This window comes from Trichoderma aggressivum, assembly GCF_033847375.1.
Source record: "Trichoderma aggressivum f. europaeum strain CBS 100526 chromosome Unknown scaffold_001, whole genome shotgun sequence".
Taxonomy (NCBI): Eukaryota; Fungi; Ascomycota; class Sordariomycetes; order Hypocreales; family Hypocreaceae; genus Trichoderma; species Trichoderma aggressivum.
Genome location: NW_026946367.1, coordinates 2,136,454 through 2,155,381, shown reverse-complemented (window position 1 = coordinate 2,155,381; position 18,928 = coordinate 2,136,454). Strand labels below are relative to the sequence as shown.

Below are 18,928 nucleotides of genomic sequence, written 5' to 3'. Positions count from 1 at the left end.
ACTCTCGATATCAATTGATTTCCTGAATAAGAGTTCATCAAGAACCAGTTACATATTGTAATATATAGAAAAAAGAAGACAATCGCATTATTTCAAATCATAAAGCTACGTAGCCAATAATTGTATCGTATCCCCTGAACCACTCCCATCTAGAACCAATTTGCTTATATACCTATATTTCATGACACATTACACGTTCGCGATGCTGCCTCACACATCCTCCATCTTGGTATCTTCATCAGACAACAAATCCTCCACAAGCTCATCCCTGCTCGGGTTCTCCGGCACGACGGTCCCATCGTCGCTATTCGCATCGCTATCATCCTCGACTTTGATCTTGTCGTTTTCATTGTCGTTTTCATTGTCGTTGCCGTTGTCATTGTCGTTGTCATTGTCGTCCTCTGCATTCGATGCGACAGACTTTTCGCCTGGCGATTGACGGTCCACGGCGACTGATACGCTGCGGCTGGTCCGACTATGCGCTGGGCGCTGTTCATCTAGATTGTTGACAATCTTGCCCAGGCTGACATGAATCTTGTACAGCGCGTTGCGGCCGGTGGTGTCTGTGACAAGGCCCTCCTCAACGGCTTCAGAAATGGTCTCGTAGGTCTCTCGGAGCTTCTCTTCAGTGGAGTTGGGTGATACGTAGAGTTTTCCGAGAAGGCCGGCAACCAGCTTCTTTTCGGCTTCTATCAAATTTGTCAGCCAAGGTTCTTTGAATGTGGATATGTAGGAGGCCAAACTTACTGCTAATGCTTGCACGAAGCCTTTCTAGAATATCGCAGGCAAAGTCAAGATGCACATCGCCATTGACACCCTTCTTCTCCCCGTCAAGAAGAATTTCTGGGCTGTAGCATTTCCGCGGGTCCGTCCAGTCCGCCAAACAAGCACCAATGGTCGTCATGCTAACCATGTCCTCTTCAACGTCGACATCGTCGTCCTCCAGGCCCTCACGCAAGTTGAGCAGAGAATGGAGAGCTACCAGGGAAACCTTTCTCATGAGATTCTGATTCTCCAAACGAGAGAAGCAGAATACTGGCAAGAAGTAGTTGAGGGCTTGTCTAACTGTCTGGTTGGTAGAGGACGCGGGATCAAAGTAGGCAATCACTAGGGACTTTAGCAGCTCTTCGCAAACCTCTTCATCAGAAATAACGCGGCCTAGGAGCAGTTTGGATGCTGCTATAGTAGCTGCGGCTTGCACCTCGGATGACCTGCCACTGCCCTTGACTGCCTTGACGTACACCTTGATAACAGCTGGAGTCGAGTCAAGCAGCTGAGATCCATGGACGTTCAAGATGTCCGTCAAGATGTGTAGGGCAGTGATCTGCAAGGCTGTGTGTCCCTTGGTGAAGAAGTGGATAAAGAGTCCCAGGTTTTCTTCGGCCAACGAGCGGTCTAGCAGGGCGCATAGTCCCAGGCAGAGAAGTCCTCTTTCACGAACGGGTGCCTCATGGCTCCGTACAGCTGGTACCACCAGATTATTCAACATGGACACCAAGTCCGTGTTGTCTTTGAGGTTTCCGGTGACGTGTGTAAGCATGCATTGGACAATGTGCAGACATTTCAAGTTGACGATAATCTCTCTCACTGCCTTCTCTTGAGCCTCCTCCTCAGTCAGCTCAGTATCCTTTTTGGAATCAGGGGCGGGAGTGTTTTCGCGGCTCCTAAGGTCGGATTTGGCAGAGACGAAGCTGTCGTCGTCTTCTCCAGGGACGTCTTCATCCGCAATTGTGTCGTGCACATCAGCAACGGCTTCAAGGACAATACTGCAGAACTCTCGCTCTCCGGCAGCATCCGGGGCGCAAATGTACCGAAGAGCTTCCATGGTAAGCTTTGTTACCTCATCTGGGAGTTCTGGGATGGCTAGGGACTGGCGAAGCAGAGTAAACATTTTCCTTCGGCCGACCTCGTCAGAGTAATCAAGAGTCAGCGCAATGTGGAGCATCTGCTCGATGATGAATTCCTGCTCAACGGTATCCTCTTCATCGTCTTCCTCGTCAAGGTTTGCCACTCTCTTAATGGCATCCACCAGGACCTTCAGATAGCGCTCTAGGAAGAAGGCCAGCTTGGTGACTTCTGGAAGCTTCTCCTCTACCAGGGACTCGTATCGACCATTGCCTTCGCTACGGCAGAAGTCATTGAAGCTTCTGGCCATAAACACAGACTCGGCGGACAGAGTCTCCCAGAACCGGTCGTCCAAGACCACGGCCTCGCGATAATCTGGACGGCCCTCCCAAAAGCCATTCATTGCCTCAAGGGCCACTCCATTCTCGACTCCAGAATTGATGACGTCGATTCGCTCCAGAAGCTCCAACAAACCTTCAAAGTTTGGTGGAGCTTCCTCTGTTGGCGGTACGCCAGCACAGTCTGCAATCCAGCGCTCCCGGAAAAGTCTCCCTGCCGCCTTTCGTACGTTGTCGTCTCGGTCACGAAGGCCCCATCGGAGGAGCTTTTCTCTCATAGATAGCGACAAATGACGGAAGTCTCCCAGAGCTGGCAGAAGACGAGAGTAGACTGCTCTTCGCGTGGCGGCGTCCTGATCCCTTGCACGCTCGAGCAGGTATGGTAGCGTAGCGGGTAGGATTGGGAGATTCACTAGCAGTGATCGTCGAACGTCGGCGCTTGAATCGTTTTGTAAGACGTCTAGGAGTTTATCCAAGAGGCCGGTCGACGGGTTGTCGCTGTCGTCTGATTTGCCGCCGTCTTCGGGTTGGTTTCCCGCAAGTCGACCAAGGCCCAGCACCGCCTGCACGCGGACCATGGCCTCCTTGTCTCGAATCCGTTTCAACAGGTTGTTGCGGAGGTCTTGAAACAGGTCGTCGTCGATGGCCTCGAGAGAGTTGATGATGTGAGAGATAAGCTGTGTTGACCTAAACCGCACGTACTTGTCCTTGGCCTGCATCAGGGAGAGCGCAGTTTTGAGCACCTGTGAAGAAAGCCGCGTGCTTGGGGTCTCGGGCATCAAGCTCGTGTCGACATCGGCCTCATCCAAAAGCTCGTTATCCTTGTCCGAAGCATGTCGCAGAAACAGTCCAATGAATCGGATCAACTTCTCTCCAACACTTTCCGCCTTCTTCACCGGCATGATGCGCAGCAAGCATCGAACGAATTCGTGGTTGAACGCCTTCTCGTCGAATTGGTCCTCGGATGGGTTCTTCGCACTGACGGGCTCGTAGCAGCATGATTCCTGGATCTTTCGAAGGTTGACTGCCAGCTTCCGATGCGTGGCCGTGGTCCTTTGCGCATCGCGAAAGATGGCGCAAACTTGATTCCGAAGCGCACTGTTTGGCGTTTCGGTATGTTCTACAAGGGTCTCGGTCTTTTTGGCCTTGGCCGGTCTCCCCAGGCGCGCGCCCGATCTTGTCGGCATATTTGGTTGAGGTCCTGCGCGAGCCGCAAGATGCCGTGAATCTGCAAAAGTTGGATGTTTAGTCGTGTGTTGTTTAGCCAGCGCGTCTTCCAGATACAGGTACTGCCATCAACAATTCTCCCGTTTTGGCATAACGTGGTGTTGGTACCCCGCCATCCACATCGGGGCTAGCGTCAATGTCGAAACGGTCAATCGATAAGATAAGAATGCCGATAGCTGAAGCTCCAGATTTTTTTTTTCTTAGCAGAGATACTTTGTCCCAGACTTTGTTTTCATCACGGCCAAAGTAGTGTTGCAATTGTTTTCGCAGCAACAAACGCCATGGCGCCTCCTACGAATGATCGAAAGCGCAGAAGGTCAGACGGTGAAACCTCTGCTGCCCCAAAAACTCAGGATCCAGACGGTGGAATTTCGCGAAATCCCAAGAAAGCAAAGACTGACGATCGACGATCCGTCTTTGTCCGGTCATTGCCTCCCAACGTTACGAATGAGAGCCTCGCAGACTTCTTCTCGCAGTATTTTCCAGTCAAGCATGCTACTGTAGTTATTGATCAGAAAACGAAGGAGTCAAGAGGGTTTGGCTTTGTTTCGTTTGCTGATGCCGACGACGCCAAAGACGCCAAGGAGGCATTGGACAAGAAGGAATGGGATGGCCGACGCATTCGAATCGAAGTCGCGGAACCCAGACATCGAAATGCCGACCCGGATTCAGAAGATGCAGGCAAGAAGCAGGGCAAGGGTAGAGAAGCGTACCAGCCACCACCCACCAAGTTGATTATTCGAAATCTGCCGTGGAGCATCAAGACATCTGAGCAGCTTTCAAAGCTATTCATCAGCTTCGGCAAAGTCAAATTTGCCGATCTGCCACAAAATAAGGGAAAACTCAAGGGTTTTGGTTTCGTCACCCTCAGGGGACGTCCAAACGCAGAGAAGGCTCTCGAGGCTATTAACGGCAAAGTCATTGACGGTCGAACCTTGGCCGTCGACTGGGCCGTTGATAAGCAGACCTGGGACAAGCAACAAACCACAGACAGCGACGGAAAGGAGGCCAAGGAGGCCGAGGATGAAGATGATAAACCAGCTGCCAAGGATAAGGGAGTCGGAGCTGATGGCGAAGTCAAGAACCGTGACGACCAACTGCAATCAGATCTTGCAAACTTTATGAAAAACTACATGCACAACATGGAAGACGAAGAGGACCCAGACGAGGAGCAAGATGACGAGGATGAGGAGGAAGATGACGAAGACATGAAACTGTTGGACGAGGAGGAAGAAGAAGAGGAGGAAGAGCCCGAGAAGCCAAAGCGTGAGCTGATGACGGACAATTCCGCCACTGTTTTCGTTCGAAATCTGCCGTTTACGACTACGGATGAGCAGCTTAAATCTTTCTTTGGCCACTTTGGCAATGTTCGATATGCTAGAGTTGTCATTGACAAGGCCACGGAGAAGCCGGCCGGCACAGGCTTTGTATGCTTCGTTGACGCTGCCGACGCAAAGACGTGCTTGATCGATGCTCCTCGCCGCACACAACCGACCGCGGGAGGTGTCAAGCACTCTATTCTCCAAGATGAAAACGCCGACCCTACCGGTAAATACACGCTCAATGGCCGAGTCCTGCAGGTGGCCCAAGCCGTGGGCAAGAACGAGGCCGCCAACTTGGCAGAGAACTCACTTGCCCAGCGAAGACAAAAGGACAAGCGCCGATTGTACCTCCTATCAGAAGGCCAGCTCGGCGCGGGTTCTCCTCTGCGCGGCCTCTTGACCGACGCCGAAGTTCGGATGAGACAGGCTAGTGCCGTGCAGCGCAAGAAGCTTGTAGAGAAGAACCCCATGTTGCACATCAGCATGACCCGTCTTGCTCTTCGAAACATTCCCAACGACATTGGTGCCAAGGATCTGAAAGAGCTGGCTAGAAAGGCTGTCGTAGGCTTTGCCAAGGATGTCAAGGAAGGACGCCGACAGCCGCTTTCCAAGGAAGAGAATGCCAGAGATGGCAAGGATGCCAAGGACAAGGAGAAGGACCGCAAGCTCAAGCGCAAGGGTATTGTTAAGCAAGCCAAGATTGTGTTTGAGGACAACAAGGGATCCAAGGTATCTGAGACCAGTGGAGCTGGCAAGAGCCGTGGCTACGGTTTCATTGAGTACACGTCTCACCGCTGGGCTTTGATGGGTTTGAGATACTTGAACGGTCTCCAGCTGGACGGAAACAATGGCAAGAAGCAGCGCTTGATTGTTGAATTTGCTATTGAGAACGCACAGGTTGTGAAGCGGCGACAGGATGCCGAGAATGCCTCCAGGGCGCCCAAAACAAAAGAAAATGACGGCGCCGATGCCTCTGAGGCTGAGGAGGATGAAGAGGAAGAGGAGGCCCCTGCGTCAAAGAAGAAGCAAAAGGGCAAGAAGAATAGGGGAAACATGAACAAGGGCCCCAAGGTGAAGAAGCCCGCCGGGGAAGACGAAGGGGAGAAGGAAAAAGAAAAGAAGCCGACGGATGAAAAAGAGGCGATTCAGCAGAAGCTGATTGCGCGGAAGAGATTGATGCGCAAGAAGAAGGCGGGATCAAGGGGAAAAGCGTAAATTCTGGGTGTCCATTTATAATATCCAATGGCATGGTTCGTTTCCTTGTTGTACATGGTTTTTCTGTTTTCACGGGCTATAATGGATTTGAAGATTTCGTGTTTAGACGTGGTAGTGTATTCAAAAATGTCAATTTGGCTGAGGCTATGTGCTTTTTGTTCAAGAATGGTGATTCCGCCCAAGTGAAAATATACTACGAATTTTGAGCTGAGAAGGTGTGGGAAAAAAAAAGAGAAAGAAAACGTAAAGCAGGGCAATTATTTCCAAAACCATCCCGACTTCTTGTCCTGCGTCTGCGGTTCTTCTGCATCTGGGTCTGCTCGCTCGATCACGCTGTTATCATTATTTCTCCCCGCCTCATGTTTCTGCGTCTGATCCGCCGGACGCATGGTAAAGTGTGTTTCCGTTCCAATTTCATTACCATTCTTATCGTAAGTCTTCTTCGTCACTGTCGTAGTCAGGTAGCCGAAGCTGTTGACCTTTTCCTCTCTTGTTACAACTTCCTTATTTCCGTTGTCATATACCTTTTCTTCACTTGTGCTGGATGATGGAGAAGCTGAGTTATCCGTGGACACGGGTTTGTGATCCGTGATACTCTTGACGAAAGTGTCCCACGTCTTGTGGCCCTCTGCAAAGGTCGAGCCAAGAGAGGAAAAGAGGTCATCAAAGTGATCGGGGAGGCGCTTCTGGTGCTGGTCACCATGGTCTTCTGGGTGTGACTTATTTCGGCCATGGAAACTATCATCTAGCTGCTTGAATGTCTGGCGCACTTCATCGAAGAAGCTGGTCCCGTTGGTCTGGCTCTGGCCATTAGACTGCTCACTTGCAGCAACACTGTTCCATACTTCAGCTGCTTTTCGATCGAGCTCTTCGTGAAGCTTGGACCAGTCGTTCCAATATGAGTTGGGGAATTCAGATTCAGTGTCGTCTCCCCAAATACCAAAGTTTCGAGGTTGGAAGTACAGCTCTTTTCGAGTGGGTCGTCTAAGCAAACCTTGGGATTCCAGTCTTCGAAGCCAGAACCAGGTAGGCTCGCCATTGGAAAACATTTGCCGCAGCAGCAGCCTCTGCTTGTACCTGGACTTGATGTCAGGCAGAGGCTGTCCTTGAGAAACGGCGAGCAAGTCTTCAAAGGCATCCTCGAATGTGAAGACGGACGAGTCGCATTGTGGTGGCAGGTCATTCGGGACGGGCTGTCTGAGGTGGCGCAAATTGGCTGGCGAATAAGCCCATGAAGCGACTGAGACGGTGTCCAGAGCCGGCGGGCGAGACTCGAGGCTGTCCATTGTGACCGGAGCAAGGGCCGCTGTCTGGTTAGAGCTGTCAGAAACAGGCGTATCCGGTGATTTGGAGGTTGACAGATCAGATTGAGCGTCTGCTGGGAATTGTGGCTGGTGGGGTTGGAGGAGGGAGTGAAAGGCCGAGTCCACGTGCTGCTTGAATCGAACAAAGACGTCTAGAGGATCGCCGTCGCGGGGCATGCCGAGGACATTGAAGATGTTTTGTCTGTTGAGGATGAGGATGAGGATTGAGACAGACAAGGGAGAAGGGAGATGAAGAAGTTGAGTGATGTGATGGTGATAAAAGAAGAGGGACGATAAGAAGGTGATACAGTGTCTTATCGAGAGACACAGCAGAAAGTCTCATGACCTGAGCAGCTACTGCTAGCCCCAGCTTCTGGATTTTGGCATATGATGTAACGGGAGTGTCTGTCACGGCAAGTACCTGACAGCAGTAAATTGCGTGCATATGTACGCACTCAAGACGTGGCTGGTACTGCTGTGGCGGTGCAGCTGCGTTTGCTTGTGATGGTGCTGTACGAGTAACTTGTGGTGTACTTGATCAATGTGACTGCCTTGTGTAGAATGTAACCTTTCGGCCATTTTCAAGGTGTTATTGAAAGCATTTAAACACTCTTTGTAACAGACAGCCTTCATATGAAAGAGGCAGGAAGATGACTACAAATAAATAAGCATAGACAGATGGATAGAATTAGCCATGTTGTGAATCTACATCAATCAACATGTCTCTTCTTTTATGCTGCCTTTGTTCTTTTGTTCTACTGTATAGACTCAGTGCAGTCAGGTACAAGTACTTGCACCCCGTTTAGAAATTTTTGTCTTCAGTGATGACATAGCGTGGGGGTACGTACCTCCCGTCATCTGCATCTGCAGGCGGAAATTCGGCGCCAAGCCCGCGACAAGCAATAATGATGCGTGATTGTTGGACCGCATTTTGCAACTTCTTCCATTCATGTCCAGCTCAGCCTCTGCATCAGCCTGCCTTTAAAAGATCATGATCCTCGCCCGTACCGACTGTCGCTGCTCTTCGCCCCGATGATACCTTGTCAGGCAATCTGCCGCGGCTTCTGGCGAATGTAGTTTCGCTTTCGCGTTTCTCCACCAATCTCCGATCCTACCGTCATTTGCTTCTTCATCCCCCCCCTTTGCCGCCTTGCTTCGTCCTCAGAACACATCCTCACTTGGCGGCGACGATGGGACCCGATATCACAGAGTCGACTCTGCCGACGTGGACGAGCATTTTCACAGCACCGACAGCGACAAGCAGCCTGGGAGCCGGAGACAGCCCGGGGCGAGACGACGACGAAGATGCCCTGCAGCGCTGGTCGTCCCTGATTGGCATCATCACGGCCATTGTCGGCAACGTGCTGATTGCACTTGCTCTCAACGTCCAGAGATATGCGCACACGCGGCTGCACAAGGAGCGCAAGAGGCTAAAACAAGAGGCTCGGGCAGCCTTGAAGCGAGCGCATAGCAGTAGCAGCAATGGGAGCACACAGGTCGGCGTCTATGGCACCATCATCAGTGACGATACAGGAGATCATTACCAAAATGGCCGTTCAAGTACAAACGGCCACGACAGAGGGCTGTACGATGACCCTTCCGACGACGAGCACGATTTCGCCGAAGACGAGCCCCTGATGGCCTCGTTTCAGTCCAGCGCAACGACGGCAAGCTCCGACACCGGCTCCAAGCAAGACAAAAAACCATCCTCAAACTACCTGAAATCGCCATACTGGTGGCTCGGCCAGATCTTGATAACGTTGGGAGAAGCAGGCAATTTCCTAGCGTATGGCTTTGCGCCGGCCTCCATCGTCTCGCCTCTCGGAGTCGTTGCGCTGGTGTCCAACTGCATCATTGCACCCGCCATGTTTCACGAAAAGTTTAGACCTCGCGATTTCTGGGGCGTTGTCATTGCCGTTTCTGGCGTTGTCACGGTCGTTTTGAGTGCGAACCAGGAGGAGACGAAGCTGAATCCCCACGATGTCTGGGGAGCAATTACGACGATGGAATTCGAAATCTACCTTGGCGTCACGACATTTCTCATCATCGTTCTCATGTGGGCGAGCAGGATATATGGCAAACGCACCATCCTTATTGATCTCGGCCTCGTCGGCCTCTTTGGTGAGTTGTGCATACAATCACCAACATGCTTTTCCATACTGACTCGTACCTCGCAGGTGGATATACGGCCTTGGCCACCAAAGGTGTATCATCGATGCTCTCCACCAGCTTTGTGGGGGCTTTCACAACGCCTGTAACATATGCCCTCATATTTATCCTACTATCAACTGCCATCATGCAGATTCGCTATGTCAACAAGGCTCTATCTCGCTTCGACTCGACGCAAGTCATCCCCATCCAGTTCGTCATGTTCACACTGTGTGTCATCATCGGCAGCGCAGTGTTGTACCGCGATTTCGAAAAGACGAATAAGAAGCAGGCTGCCAAGTTTGTTGGTGGCTGTCTTCTCACATTCTTTGGCGTCTTTCTCATTACTAGTGGGAGAGACCACAGAGATGATGACGAGGATATGCTCTCCGAGACTGACGGCATCGAAGAAACGATTGGGCTGATGCAGCACGACGGTAACGCCTCATCTTCTGCACTTCCACAACAACAACACGACCAGCGGCGCCTCAGTGTGCCGCCTCCCAAAACGCCCTCTCGCCGATCTAGTAGAATGTCTCGAGTGAGCTTCGCCGACAGACTCAAGTCAGATTCGCCTCATGGCGCCCTTGAACCCCCCTCCACGCATTATTTTGAATCAGCACACTCTCCAGCACATCTCAACGGCGACGAAGCACACGTCCTTGTAAATAACCCATGGCAAGGCCTATGGGTGAGCCCAGATCCCCCTCGAGGCACCCGCACCGTATCAGCGGAATCTGTCCTCACAAGGTCTGGACTGGGTTCAACGCCTGTGCAACCACATCCTCTCTCATCTTTCAAAGAGCCTCAGGTGACTCCAACACATTCCACCGATCGACCAGTGACACCTCGGGCGGCACATAGTTCCAAATCGGCCAATCACCGATCACGACCATTTATTTCTCCCTCTCCTTTCTCTTCCACAGTCACCACGGCAGTCAAGGATGTCATCCTTCGGGAAAACGACAGCCCCGAGGCGACTGCATCTTCTCTACGACGCATACGATCTAGCATTCGAGCGAGTCTATTCTTTAACAGCGACGACGAAGATGCTCTCATACCCGAGCGCATCGCGGAAGAGCCCATTATTCCTTACTCAGAAGATAATCTGCCCCAAGCACTAGGCCATGACGATGCTGGGCCAAGCACAGACGCAAAAGTCTCAAGAGGGAGATCACGGAGTCTGAGCGACACAATTGGGGAGTTTTTCCGGCCTAAAAAGCAGAAGAAGGTCGAGGCGGCCGAAGAAGATGAACATTTATTAGATGGCGACGACGAGCAGCAATCAAGTCGCAGTCCATAATTTTAATAGTTAAAACACGGGGCGGGCGGGTTTACAGTCTTTACATATTAATATTCAACGCGCATTTCACTACTCATATGTTGGTTTTGAAGATGGTTGTTTAAAAGATTCTTTTTCTTTCTTTTGCGGCAGTACGATGCATCCATAATGATGGCGTTATTTTTGGCATCACGAGCAAGGGGGAGAGGGGAGAAAAGCGGCTCGCATGAATGAATGATGAATGAATGAGGCGGGGGAGGGCATTAGTCAGTCAGATCTGGTTTTGCGTGTTTTTTGTTCTGTTTTGTTTGCTTTTTGCGGCATTTCTTATTGTTTGATGATAGTAAAATGAATATATGGCTGTGTTGGTTAGGCGAGATGAGTTGGGATGGGGTCAGCCCCTTTTGGTCTCCTTTTCTGCTCGTGTGATAGCATACCGTTGCTAACGTGTTGGTTAATATTATTTTTGCTATTATTCTCAATTATCCTAGGTCCCAAGTTAGGATTCGCTAATTCTTAAGATGGATATATCTTCAACATGTATTTGCTTAGTGATGAAGTTATGTTGTATATAAATGAAGATTATACGGTTATTGATCGTCTCTGAATCGGAGTAAGCAATAAAATTAGATTCGAATAAAGTAAAGGAAGAAGAAGCCATGAGTCCAACTATCTAGGGATTTTTATGAGCTCTGCGTGTTGCACTAGAACTAAGTCTCGTCCACGTCCATGATATCCTCATGCATGGCTTCCCATGTGCTATCAATCTCATCAAAATCCAATGTCTGGTGCAACATCATACCATCTGGTGCATTGAAATCATGTTCCATGATATCCTCCCATAGGGCTTGCGATATGTTTGTGACCTCATCAACACTTTCCATCCTATTCATTATCTCTTCATCTGGTTCTTCCATGTCGTGACACACAAGTTTCCAGTCGTCGCCTAGCTCATATAGGTATGTAAATGCCTCTGTATCTGGTACACAAGGTGTCTTTCCCATAGTGGATAGGTGTGGGGAAGACATTTGTTTGGTCAACTCGGTGTGGCAAAATTGAAAGATAGAAAAAGACCCTCCTACATGAGATACTAAAACGCGATTTCGTTCGTTATATATATCCTCTGCTCGGTATTGTGGGGGAATCCACACGAGCTTCTTCCCCTTGTATTCGATCCAAACCCGCTGCTCACCCAGGCTGTAAATGTCAGCTTCTCTGAGTCGTAACGCATTGCTGACCTCGCCTGTGAGCTCTAGATCTGGTCTCATTCGTAATGCAACTCGGGTACATGTATCTTGACGTCGGCGAAATGTATCGGCTGAGGAGACAGCTAGGTCAAGAATTAGGTAGCAATGCTTAGTGAATTGTACCTCTTCAATATAGTAGTAGACATGCTCCTCCTCCTCCTCCTCCTCTTCCTCTTCTTCTTCCTCTTCTTCTTCCTCTTCCTCTTCCTCTTCCTCTTCCTCTTCCACTCCCTCTAGAGCCTCTCCATCTTCCAGATCTTCCCCACTGAGTGAACCCCAGGAATCTGAGTTAGAAATGGTGCGGTTAGAACGAACAATTAAATCGTGAGAGCTGAAGCTGAAGCTCAACTCTTTTGTTTGAACGGCGGACCCCGAAGCAATATCCCATATTTCAACCCTGATTAGGGAGTCACCAGGCTCATACAAGACTGCTAGTTGTCGGTTGTCTGGCGAAAAGCGAAGAAATGGTAATGCGACTACTTTTTGTCTCTCTTCCAAACACATCAGACATTTTCCTGAGCTTGCGTCCCATACTTGAACGTTGGAGTCGCCATCATCTTCATTGACGAAGATGGCAGCTAAACGCTTACTGTCCAATGAAAACACGAAATTTTTTTTGAAGAATAACTCATTGTTGAGGATGGTTTCCCACATCAAGATAAATTTTATAGGCTCGGAGGAAATATCCCATAGTATGTAGCCGCTCTTTGAGTAAGCGACCAGCTTTTCTGAATCAGGAGAGAAGAGAAGGTTCACCCTACCTCGCTGAACAGAAGTGGGAATTTTCAGAAAGCGAGTGGATTTCGTCGAGTCGATTTCCAAGATTTCTATAGTTGATGTGTAGGTGAGTACTGATGCGACAAGCCTCCCGTTAGGCGATAGAGAGATACCGCGTCTCTTGATGATATTTTTGTTGTTAGGGGAGTTATCGTCTGAATCTCTCCCGATGAAGCTTTCTTGACCTAGATTTATAACGCTGATCGCGAACCCAAAGGCGCTAAACATTTTGCTTCCATCTTTAGAAAAGACAATGTAGCGGCTTCTCATTAAGATCTTCCGCAAGCATTTGCCTGAAATAGTGCTGAAAAGCTCAATTCCATGAAGACTAGCAATCGCTAGAAGCTTCCCATCAGGAGACAATGTGATATCTTCAATGTCCGTTTCCGTTTGATATGACCATTTAGTCTTACCTGATGGTATGTCTAACAATACGACGACGTTCGCATTTTGAAGGACTAGAAGAGAATCATCATGGGAGAGCCTCATAACCAGGATTTGCCGGATTGTATCCTGAAAATAATGGATGGTATTGCCAGTATCAATATTGAGGATTTCGACGTGAGAATTTCTGCTCAATGCTATTTTATTGTCGTCGGCGGGTGCGAATATGGATAAAATTGCAAGAGAGTGTGGTTCCTGCAACTGGATCTTCTCAATCGTTTGGCCTGTTTCAATATTCCACGTTGTAACAATGAGTATTTCATTGTTGTCATTCCGACTTTCGTCATGCTTAGAGACATAGCTAAGCATGTGCTGCGTTGACTTTAGGTATTTAATCGATATCACAATACCTTTGGGTTGAAGTTTTTTCGACACTTTACCCGTTTTAACATCCCAGATGGCCAAGTGATATTGATCTCCAAAGGTATAATAGCTTGATGCCAGTTCTTGTCTATTCCAAGGCGAAAAGACAATAAGGCAACTATACTCAAACATGTCGTCGTGAAGCTCCGTAAAAGAAGCATCTGGGTCCAAGACCCGAATTATTTTGCCAGAATAAGTTTCCCATATTGTTATAAAAGCGCCGTAATAATGATGAGATGCTATCCAGGTTCCACAGTCAGAGACGGCGAGGCCCGTGATACGATTAATGGTTTCATATGTTCTCGAAGATGGAGCCCATTCGGCTTCGCCTTTAGCTAGTGTTTGAACCCATTTGGGAGCTTCTTTTTCAAATTGGCGACGAATGATGCTTTGATTCGGACTAAAGATCATGGCAGACAAGTAAACTTGTAAAGGATAATTCGCTATAGCATCGCCAAACATTTGGATAAATTTGCAAGCATCCCAGACAAATTTGAGTAGTCCAGAAATTTGGGAATTAGCCTGTTGTAGTGAGTTACAAGTAGCTCTCAGTTCAAATGACGTATAAATAACTTACAACGAGTTGCTCTAGCCGTTGCATTCCCGTTATGCCGTCGACAATGCCTTTGAGAAGGCTCAAAGCTTCCAACCAGTAAATAAACTTCTCTCCGAGAAAGGTATGTATCAGTTCATGGCTCTGAGAAGAGTCATGAGAGTCTGTTCTGACTTTGGGTATAGATTGTTCAAAATGATTAATCCAGTAAATGCAGGCATATCTGATAGGATCGAGTGGGTCGTTGCTCAAAGCATGCTGCGAGATATCATCTATCGAAAATGCGGGATCGACTAGATTATACATGTCTTTTCTTAAATGTTTTCTCAAAAGAGCAATAGACATCATGAAGATCTCTCTGTGGACATATTCCATGCCATCTGGAAACAACCGCCGACTTCCTTCTTTGATGATAAAATCTTTGGCAGACTGATGGACGAAGTATATAGTGCCATTTCTCATAGTTAGAAAGGAGCCACAGTGGCCTAAGATGTCTTCCCAGTCATACTCAGAGGGCGGCATTATCTCTTCGCGATGACCATTATTGACTAGAAGACTTAATTCTTCTTCGGTAAGAGGTCGGTGGGCAACTGCAGTGATTGCTAGAGCTTTCCTGCTAATGTCTGATATACTTGGGTCACATACTCTACTTATCATTCGTTCGTAGAGTTGATCAAGCCCTGGAGGGAAATCTGCCGATTTTGGGAGAGGATCAGATCGTGGTACCTTCTCCAGGAGGGCACACACCAATGCCACCCAGAGGAAAGTACCGTTTGCGTTATCAAAGAGATATCTTTCAATGTTCTCCTTTGTGAGTTGTTTATAATGCTTCTTGTTGGTGAGGAGCTGTACTTTATGTCGAATGTAGGTAGATATAGCTGTTGATACAGAATCTGCATTAAGCTCGAGACTCACAGTTGACTTGTTCTCTGCAGCTGCCAGTGCCTCTTGAATGTCCGCCTCATTTCGACTTGACACGAGCCATTTTGCCCGAGATAATGATGCTGAGTTTCTTACTATCATCTCGAGAAGTTGTGTTAAATCAGCCTCGCACTCATCCAGTGCGTCGATAACGAAGATCGGTTCGTTGAATACATTATCTTTGAGGATTTGCTCAAATATCCGCGAGAGAACGATCCAGGAATTAACACCCTCAAATGCTGAATTTCCTGACTTGTCATACTCGTGTCTGACCCAAGAGATGAGTGAGGGTTGTTGGACAACCATCATATGCAACAAGCCACGTAGGATCGCCGAGGCATTGTTAAGGCGGTCGTCTGTCGCTTGACAGAGAAAATAATAAATATTGCCTCTGGGGTTGGCCGACTTTAGCTCATTAATGATGCCGCATAACAGCATTGTCTTTCCCTTGCCCGGATCGCCCTTGATCCACAGTAAGCGAGTTTCAGGGTCATCGAGCCATTGCGTAAACTGTTCGTTTCGTATGATCCAGATGTATGCATCCAGAAGCAACCCTCCCTTCGTTTCTTCAATGCGGTGCTTGTCGTCCTCAGGGTTTGTGATAAACAAAGCATCCAGACAAACTTTGTTTTCCTGAAGCTGGGCACGCAGTTTATCGACCTTCGGCTCTTTGACGGGCGGCTTATCAGTCTGGGGGTATCGCTCAACCAAAGCCTTTACAACCGACGCAGCAGTTGCGGCAGCAAAGTTTTGCCATTCTGCCCAATGTTTTGTCTTGTGGCCATCTCCATAGTCACTCACACCCTTGACGATGATACATGGCAGTTCGTCCCAGATACCAGCACCCTCCATCTCAAAAGCAATGATGCCGTGTCTTTTAGCAAAAGCGTCTCGGTGAACGCCCGAGTTAAAGTCTGTGTCACCGGATCCAAAACGTCCAAAAAATATGGCCGGAATTTGTGCGGATTTCAAGTCACCACCGTTCTCCAGCGCATTCTTCTGTTGCAGACGATCTCGATTCTCTAGAGAGCTGAGCTCACAGCCAGTGTGTTCGCAGCTCAAAATTCTAGCGTCATCACACACCGCATAAGAGTCTTCATCCGGGTTATAGTCAGCACACACGCATTGTGATGAGTTGTAATGTCTGTGGCAGTGAGTTGGCTTGAAGAGAATATCGTTGGTAGAGCCCGGATACATATAAGTTGCCAATTTGCGCCTCCGCTGATACTTTGTCTCCGAGGTTCGGTTTTGAATCTGCTCTAGATAAAGCGCTACCTTCTGCTCTAGTCGCTGGTATCCTCTTTCAGTTTTGATATTGGTGATAAAACTTCGAATGTTCTTGTTCGGGCGGCCATGCCGATCCTCAAGAGTGTTCTTTTCTTCAAACGCAGCAGCAAACTGGCTGCCGAGATCATATTGGATGACTGTTTCACTGATGACAACATCGCCAAGCAGCAGTTCTTCACCATTTACACCCGGAACACCTTCACATATTCCAGCGAGAAATATAAGTTCAATGCAAGGATAACTCGATCGGAGACTGGCTGCTACACCAGCTGCGGTGGCTTTGCCTGAATTGCAGAGGAGCACCACGACGATGTTATATTTGCCCATGTACCCTGTGGTGTAGTAGTTGTGATCACCTCGGGCTCTGCCGAATGGGTCTGCATCTGTATCCCAAAACTCGTCAAAGAGAAGGCAGATCGCATCATACTCGAGCGCCCTTGTACAGACGATTGCAATCTCGAATTCGTCCCTGCTAGTCGGTTGGAGCACCTTATCGGCCGCCATGTTGACGATAAAATTGTACTCTGTGAGTCGATTATCACTGAGATATTTCCAGATGAGTATCGTGTATTCAATGTCGATACTCAATATCGTGATTGATGAAGCGATAATTTTGATGAAAAGTTCACAATAGCCAGATGCCCAACTTTAAAGAAGTTGGGCATCCTTCCAGCCCCTCATCTTGCGGCTGAAAAAGTACGTGGTACATCAATGGAGGGCATACCATTGGACTGTAACATGTGCATACACATGCAGGAAGAAACAAGGCTGTGGACATGAATTGGACATGGACTCAACTATACATGCCGCGTATCAACTAATGACGCAATTTGATGCCCAATATGTGAGTTTGAGAGGCCTATGGCAATTTGTGCCGGATAATTTCTTTAAAATAAATCTCGGTAGCGTTGTACAATCTTGTCCAAATTGGAATTGAGTGGCAACCCATGTCCATGTTTTGGGTCGGTCTGACGAGAGCTTCATGTAGGTAGGTAAGTTTAGTGGTCCGATGATTTTGATCTTGAATTACACACATAAAGGATCTATTTTCGGCTAATACTTAGATGTAGTTATCTCAGAGATCGTGCGAAATTTAGACCCTCCAAGTGGTGCCCCTGTGCAACAGACATATGTGATTCCTGAAACTTGCCCTCGAAAACTTCTCCAATAGCTTCGTAGTCGGAACTCGCCTGAACATTCCTGAAGTCATACTGCTTTAACTGAACTATGCTGAGCCGAGTTGTTCTTGCTAGAGCAAACGCGAGCGGTGCATGCAGGGGCATGCAAGTGACTATATCAAAACGTCCATCGGCATACAGAAATGAGGATACTCAGATGCCAAAGGTAAGCTATGAGAAATGTATGTATTCACATTTGCACCTCACAACATAAGTTTACAGTCTCCCTGGTGCGTTTTGAAGATATTAGTAGCCCAGCCTTGTTTCCATCGTCTTCTCCATATCCTCAAGCTCCTTCGAGTCCTGAACATCGCATAGCAAATCGTTCTCCTCGTTAAAGTGGTGAAATAAAAGCACCGTTCTCGACGACTTCCACATAGGCACTTGTCCCGTCTCACCGGCCTCCGCATTACGGATAATGGTACATATAAGAAGCACGAGGGCTAAGAATTGTACCGCAACAGGCAGAGAAACCCACGCCCAGTATACCCGGAAGTAGCTGAAATCAACCTGCATGAGGCCGTTCGCGCGCTGCGTCCCGTTCTGCTGAAGGCTGTCGGTCATACTTTGCGCGACTCGGTTCATCACATCACTGAAATTTGCGTTCATAAATGCTGGTATTACGCCGACCTCGGCGCCATGGCCGATACCGTAATTAACAGTACCCTCGAAGGCTGAGGAGGCAAAGAAACTCTTCAAAGGTTCAACCGCATCCATGCTGACGAAAAAATCATGGCCCCCGGAAGTGTAGTTGATGTGGGAGGCCGTCGTTGTGATAAGGCTGGAGTCTGACTGCTGGTAAACGCCGTCAACAAGTGGGATCAATACTCGCGATCCTATGTTGAGATTGCTCTCGTCCGAGGTGACGAGCGAATAGTTCCAAGCGACCAGGCTCCAGGTACACTCGAAAATGTCGGGTGTAGAGGGCCCTACGACGTAAATGCTGTCCTCGTTGTAGTAGCCAAAGTAAGAATCGTTGAGAAAAGCAACTTGCATGAAGGAGCCGTTGGCGGCCGTGACTGCAGCCTCCAATGTGTTGGTCTTCAAGGACGCTGCAGTGACTGAGCCGCTGGACGCTCCAGTCTGCCACGAATATGGGAATACAACACCACCAGGGGTTGTTAGATTCAAGAATCCGGAACTCTGGCTTCTCATAGCCGCTATCTGTGAGATGTTGTCTGTTTGGGCTGTCACATTGCTGCAAGCACTGTCGAATCCCAAGACTATCTGGCTGGCAGGCCAAGTGCAATTGGAACCACAAGTATACGATTTCGACCAACTCGTTTCTGAAAGCCCTCGAAAGATGGCGGCTTGCATTGAAAACCCGAGGCTCGACTGAGCTAATTATGAGAACAACTTATTAGCTACTAACGCAGTCATTGTATAACCATTTCTTGGTTCATATTCTTGTTTAAATGAGGAAAAAGGATCAATAGGAATTACAGGCGACCATACCATCTGCGGTTAAAATATGGAT

At 48.6% G+C, this 18,928-nt stretch overlaps 6 protein-coding genes across 6 annotated transcripts; 2 read left to right on the top strand and 4 right to left on the bottom strand.

The window, feature by feature from the left end:
• Nucleotides 1–210: 210 nt before the first annotated feature.
• On the bottom strand, nucleotides 211–3,370 carry Triagg1_631 (uncharacterized protein; the record flags this gene model as incomplete). Its single annotated transcript, XM_062901317.1, has 2 exons — nucleotides 211–689; nucleotides 748–3,370. The coding sequence occupies 2 exons, from the start codon at nucleotides 3,368–3,370 to the stop codon at nucleotides 211–213; spliced, it is 3,102 nt and encodes a 1,033-aa protein (XP_062760981.1).
• A 321-nt stretch (nucleotides 3,371–3,691) lies between these two features.
• Nucleotides 3,692–5,947, top strand: Triagg1_630 (uncharacterized protein; the record flags this gene model as incomplete). Its single annotated transcript, XM_062901306.1, has 1 exon — nucleotides 3,692–5,947. The coding sequence occupies one exon, from the start codon at nucleotides 3,692–3,694 to the stop codon at nucleotides 5,945–5,947; it is 2,256 nt and encodes a 751-aa protein (XP_062760980.1).
• A 257-nt stretch (nucleotides 5,948–6,204) lies between these two features.
• Triagg1_629 (uncharacterized protein) lies at nucleotides 6,205–7,428 on the bottom strand (the record flags this gene model as incomplete). The annotated part of the gene is made up of 1 exon (XM_062901295.1): nucleotides 6,205–7,428. The coding sequence occupies one exon, from the start codon at nucleotides 7,426–7,428 to the stop codon at nucleotides 6,205–6,207; it is 1,224 nt and encodes a 407-aa protein (XP_062760979.1).
• Nucleotides 7,429–8,441: 1,013 nt separating this feature from the next.
• Nucleotides 8,442–10,702, top strand: Triagg1_628 (uncharacterized protein; the record flags this gene model as incomplete). The annotated part of the gene is made up of 2 exons (XM_062901284.1): nucleotides 8,442–9,372; nucleotides 9,429–10,702. 2 exons carry the CDS (start codon nucleotides 8,442–8,444, stop codon nucleotides 10,700–10,702), a joined length of 2,205 nt encoding a protein of 734 aa, XP_062760978.1.
• Nucleotides 10,703–11,391: 689 nt separating this feature from the next.
• On the bottom strand, nucleotides 11,392–16,777 carry Triagg1_627 (uncharacterized protein; the record flags this gene model as incomplete). Its single annotated transcript, XM_062901273.1, has 2 exons — nucleotides 11,392–14,034; nucleotides 14,090–16,777. The coding sequence occupies 2 exons, from the start codon at nucleotides 16,775–16,777 to the stop codon at nucleotides 11,392–11,394; spliced, it is 5,331 nt and encodes a 1,776-aa protein (XP_062760977.1).
• A 920-nt stretch (nucleotides 16,778–17,697) lies between these two features.
• Nucleotides 17,698–18,606, bottom strand: Triagg1_626 (uncharacterized protein; the record flags this gene model as incomplete). Its single annotated transcript, XM_062901262.1, has 1 exon — nucleotides 17,698–18,606. The coding sequence occupies one exon, from the start codon at nucleotides 18,604–18,606 to the stop codon at nucleotides 17,698–17,700; it is 909 nt and encodes a 302-aa protein (XP_062760976.1).
• Nucleotides 18,607–18,928: the final 322 nt, after the last annotated feature.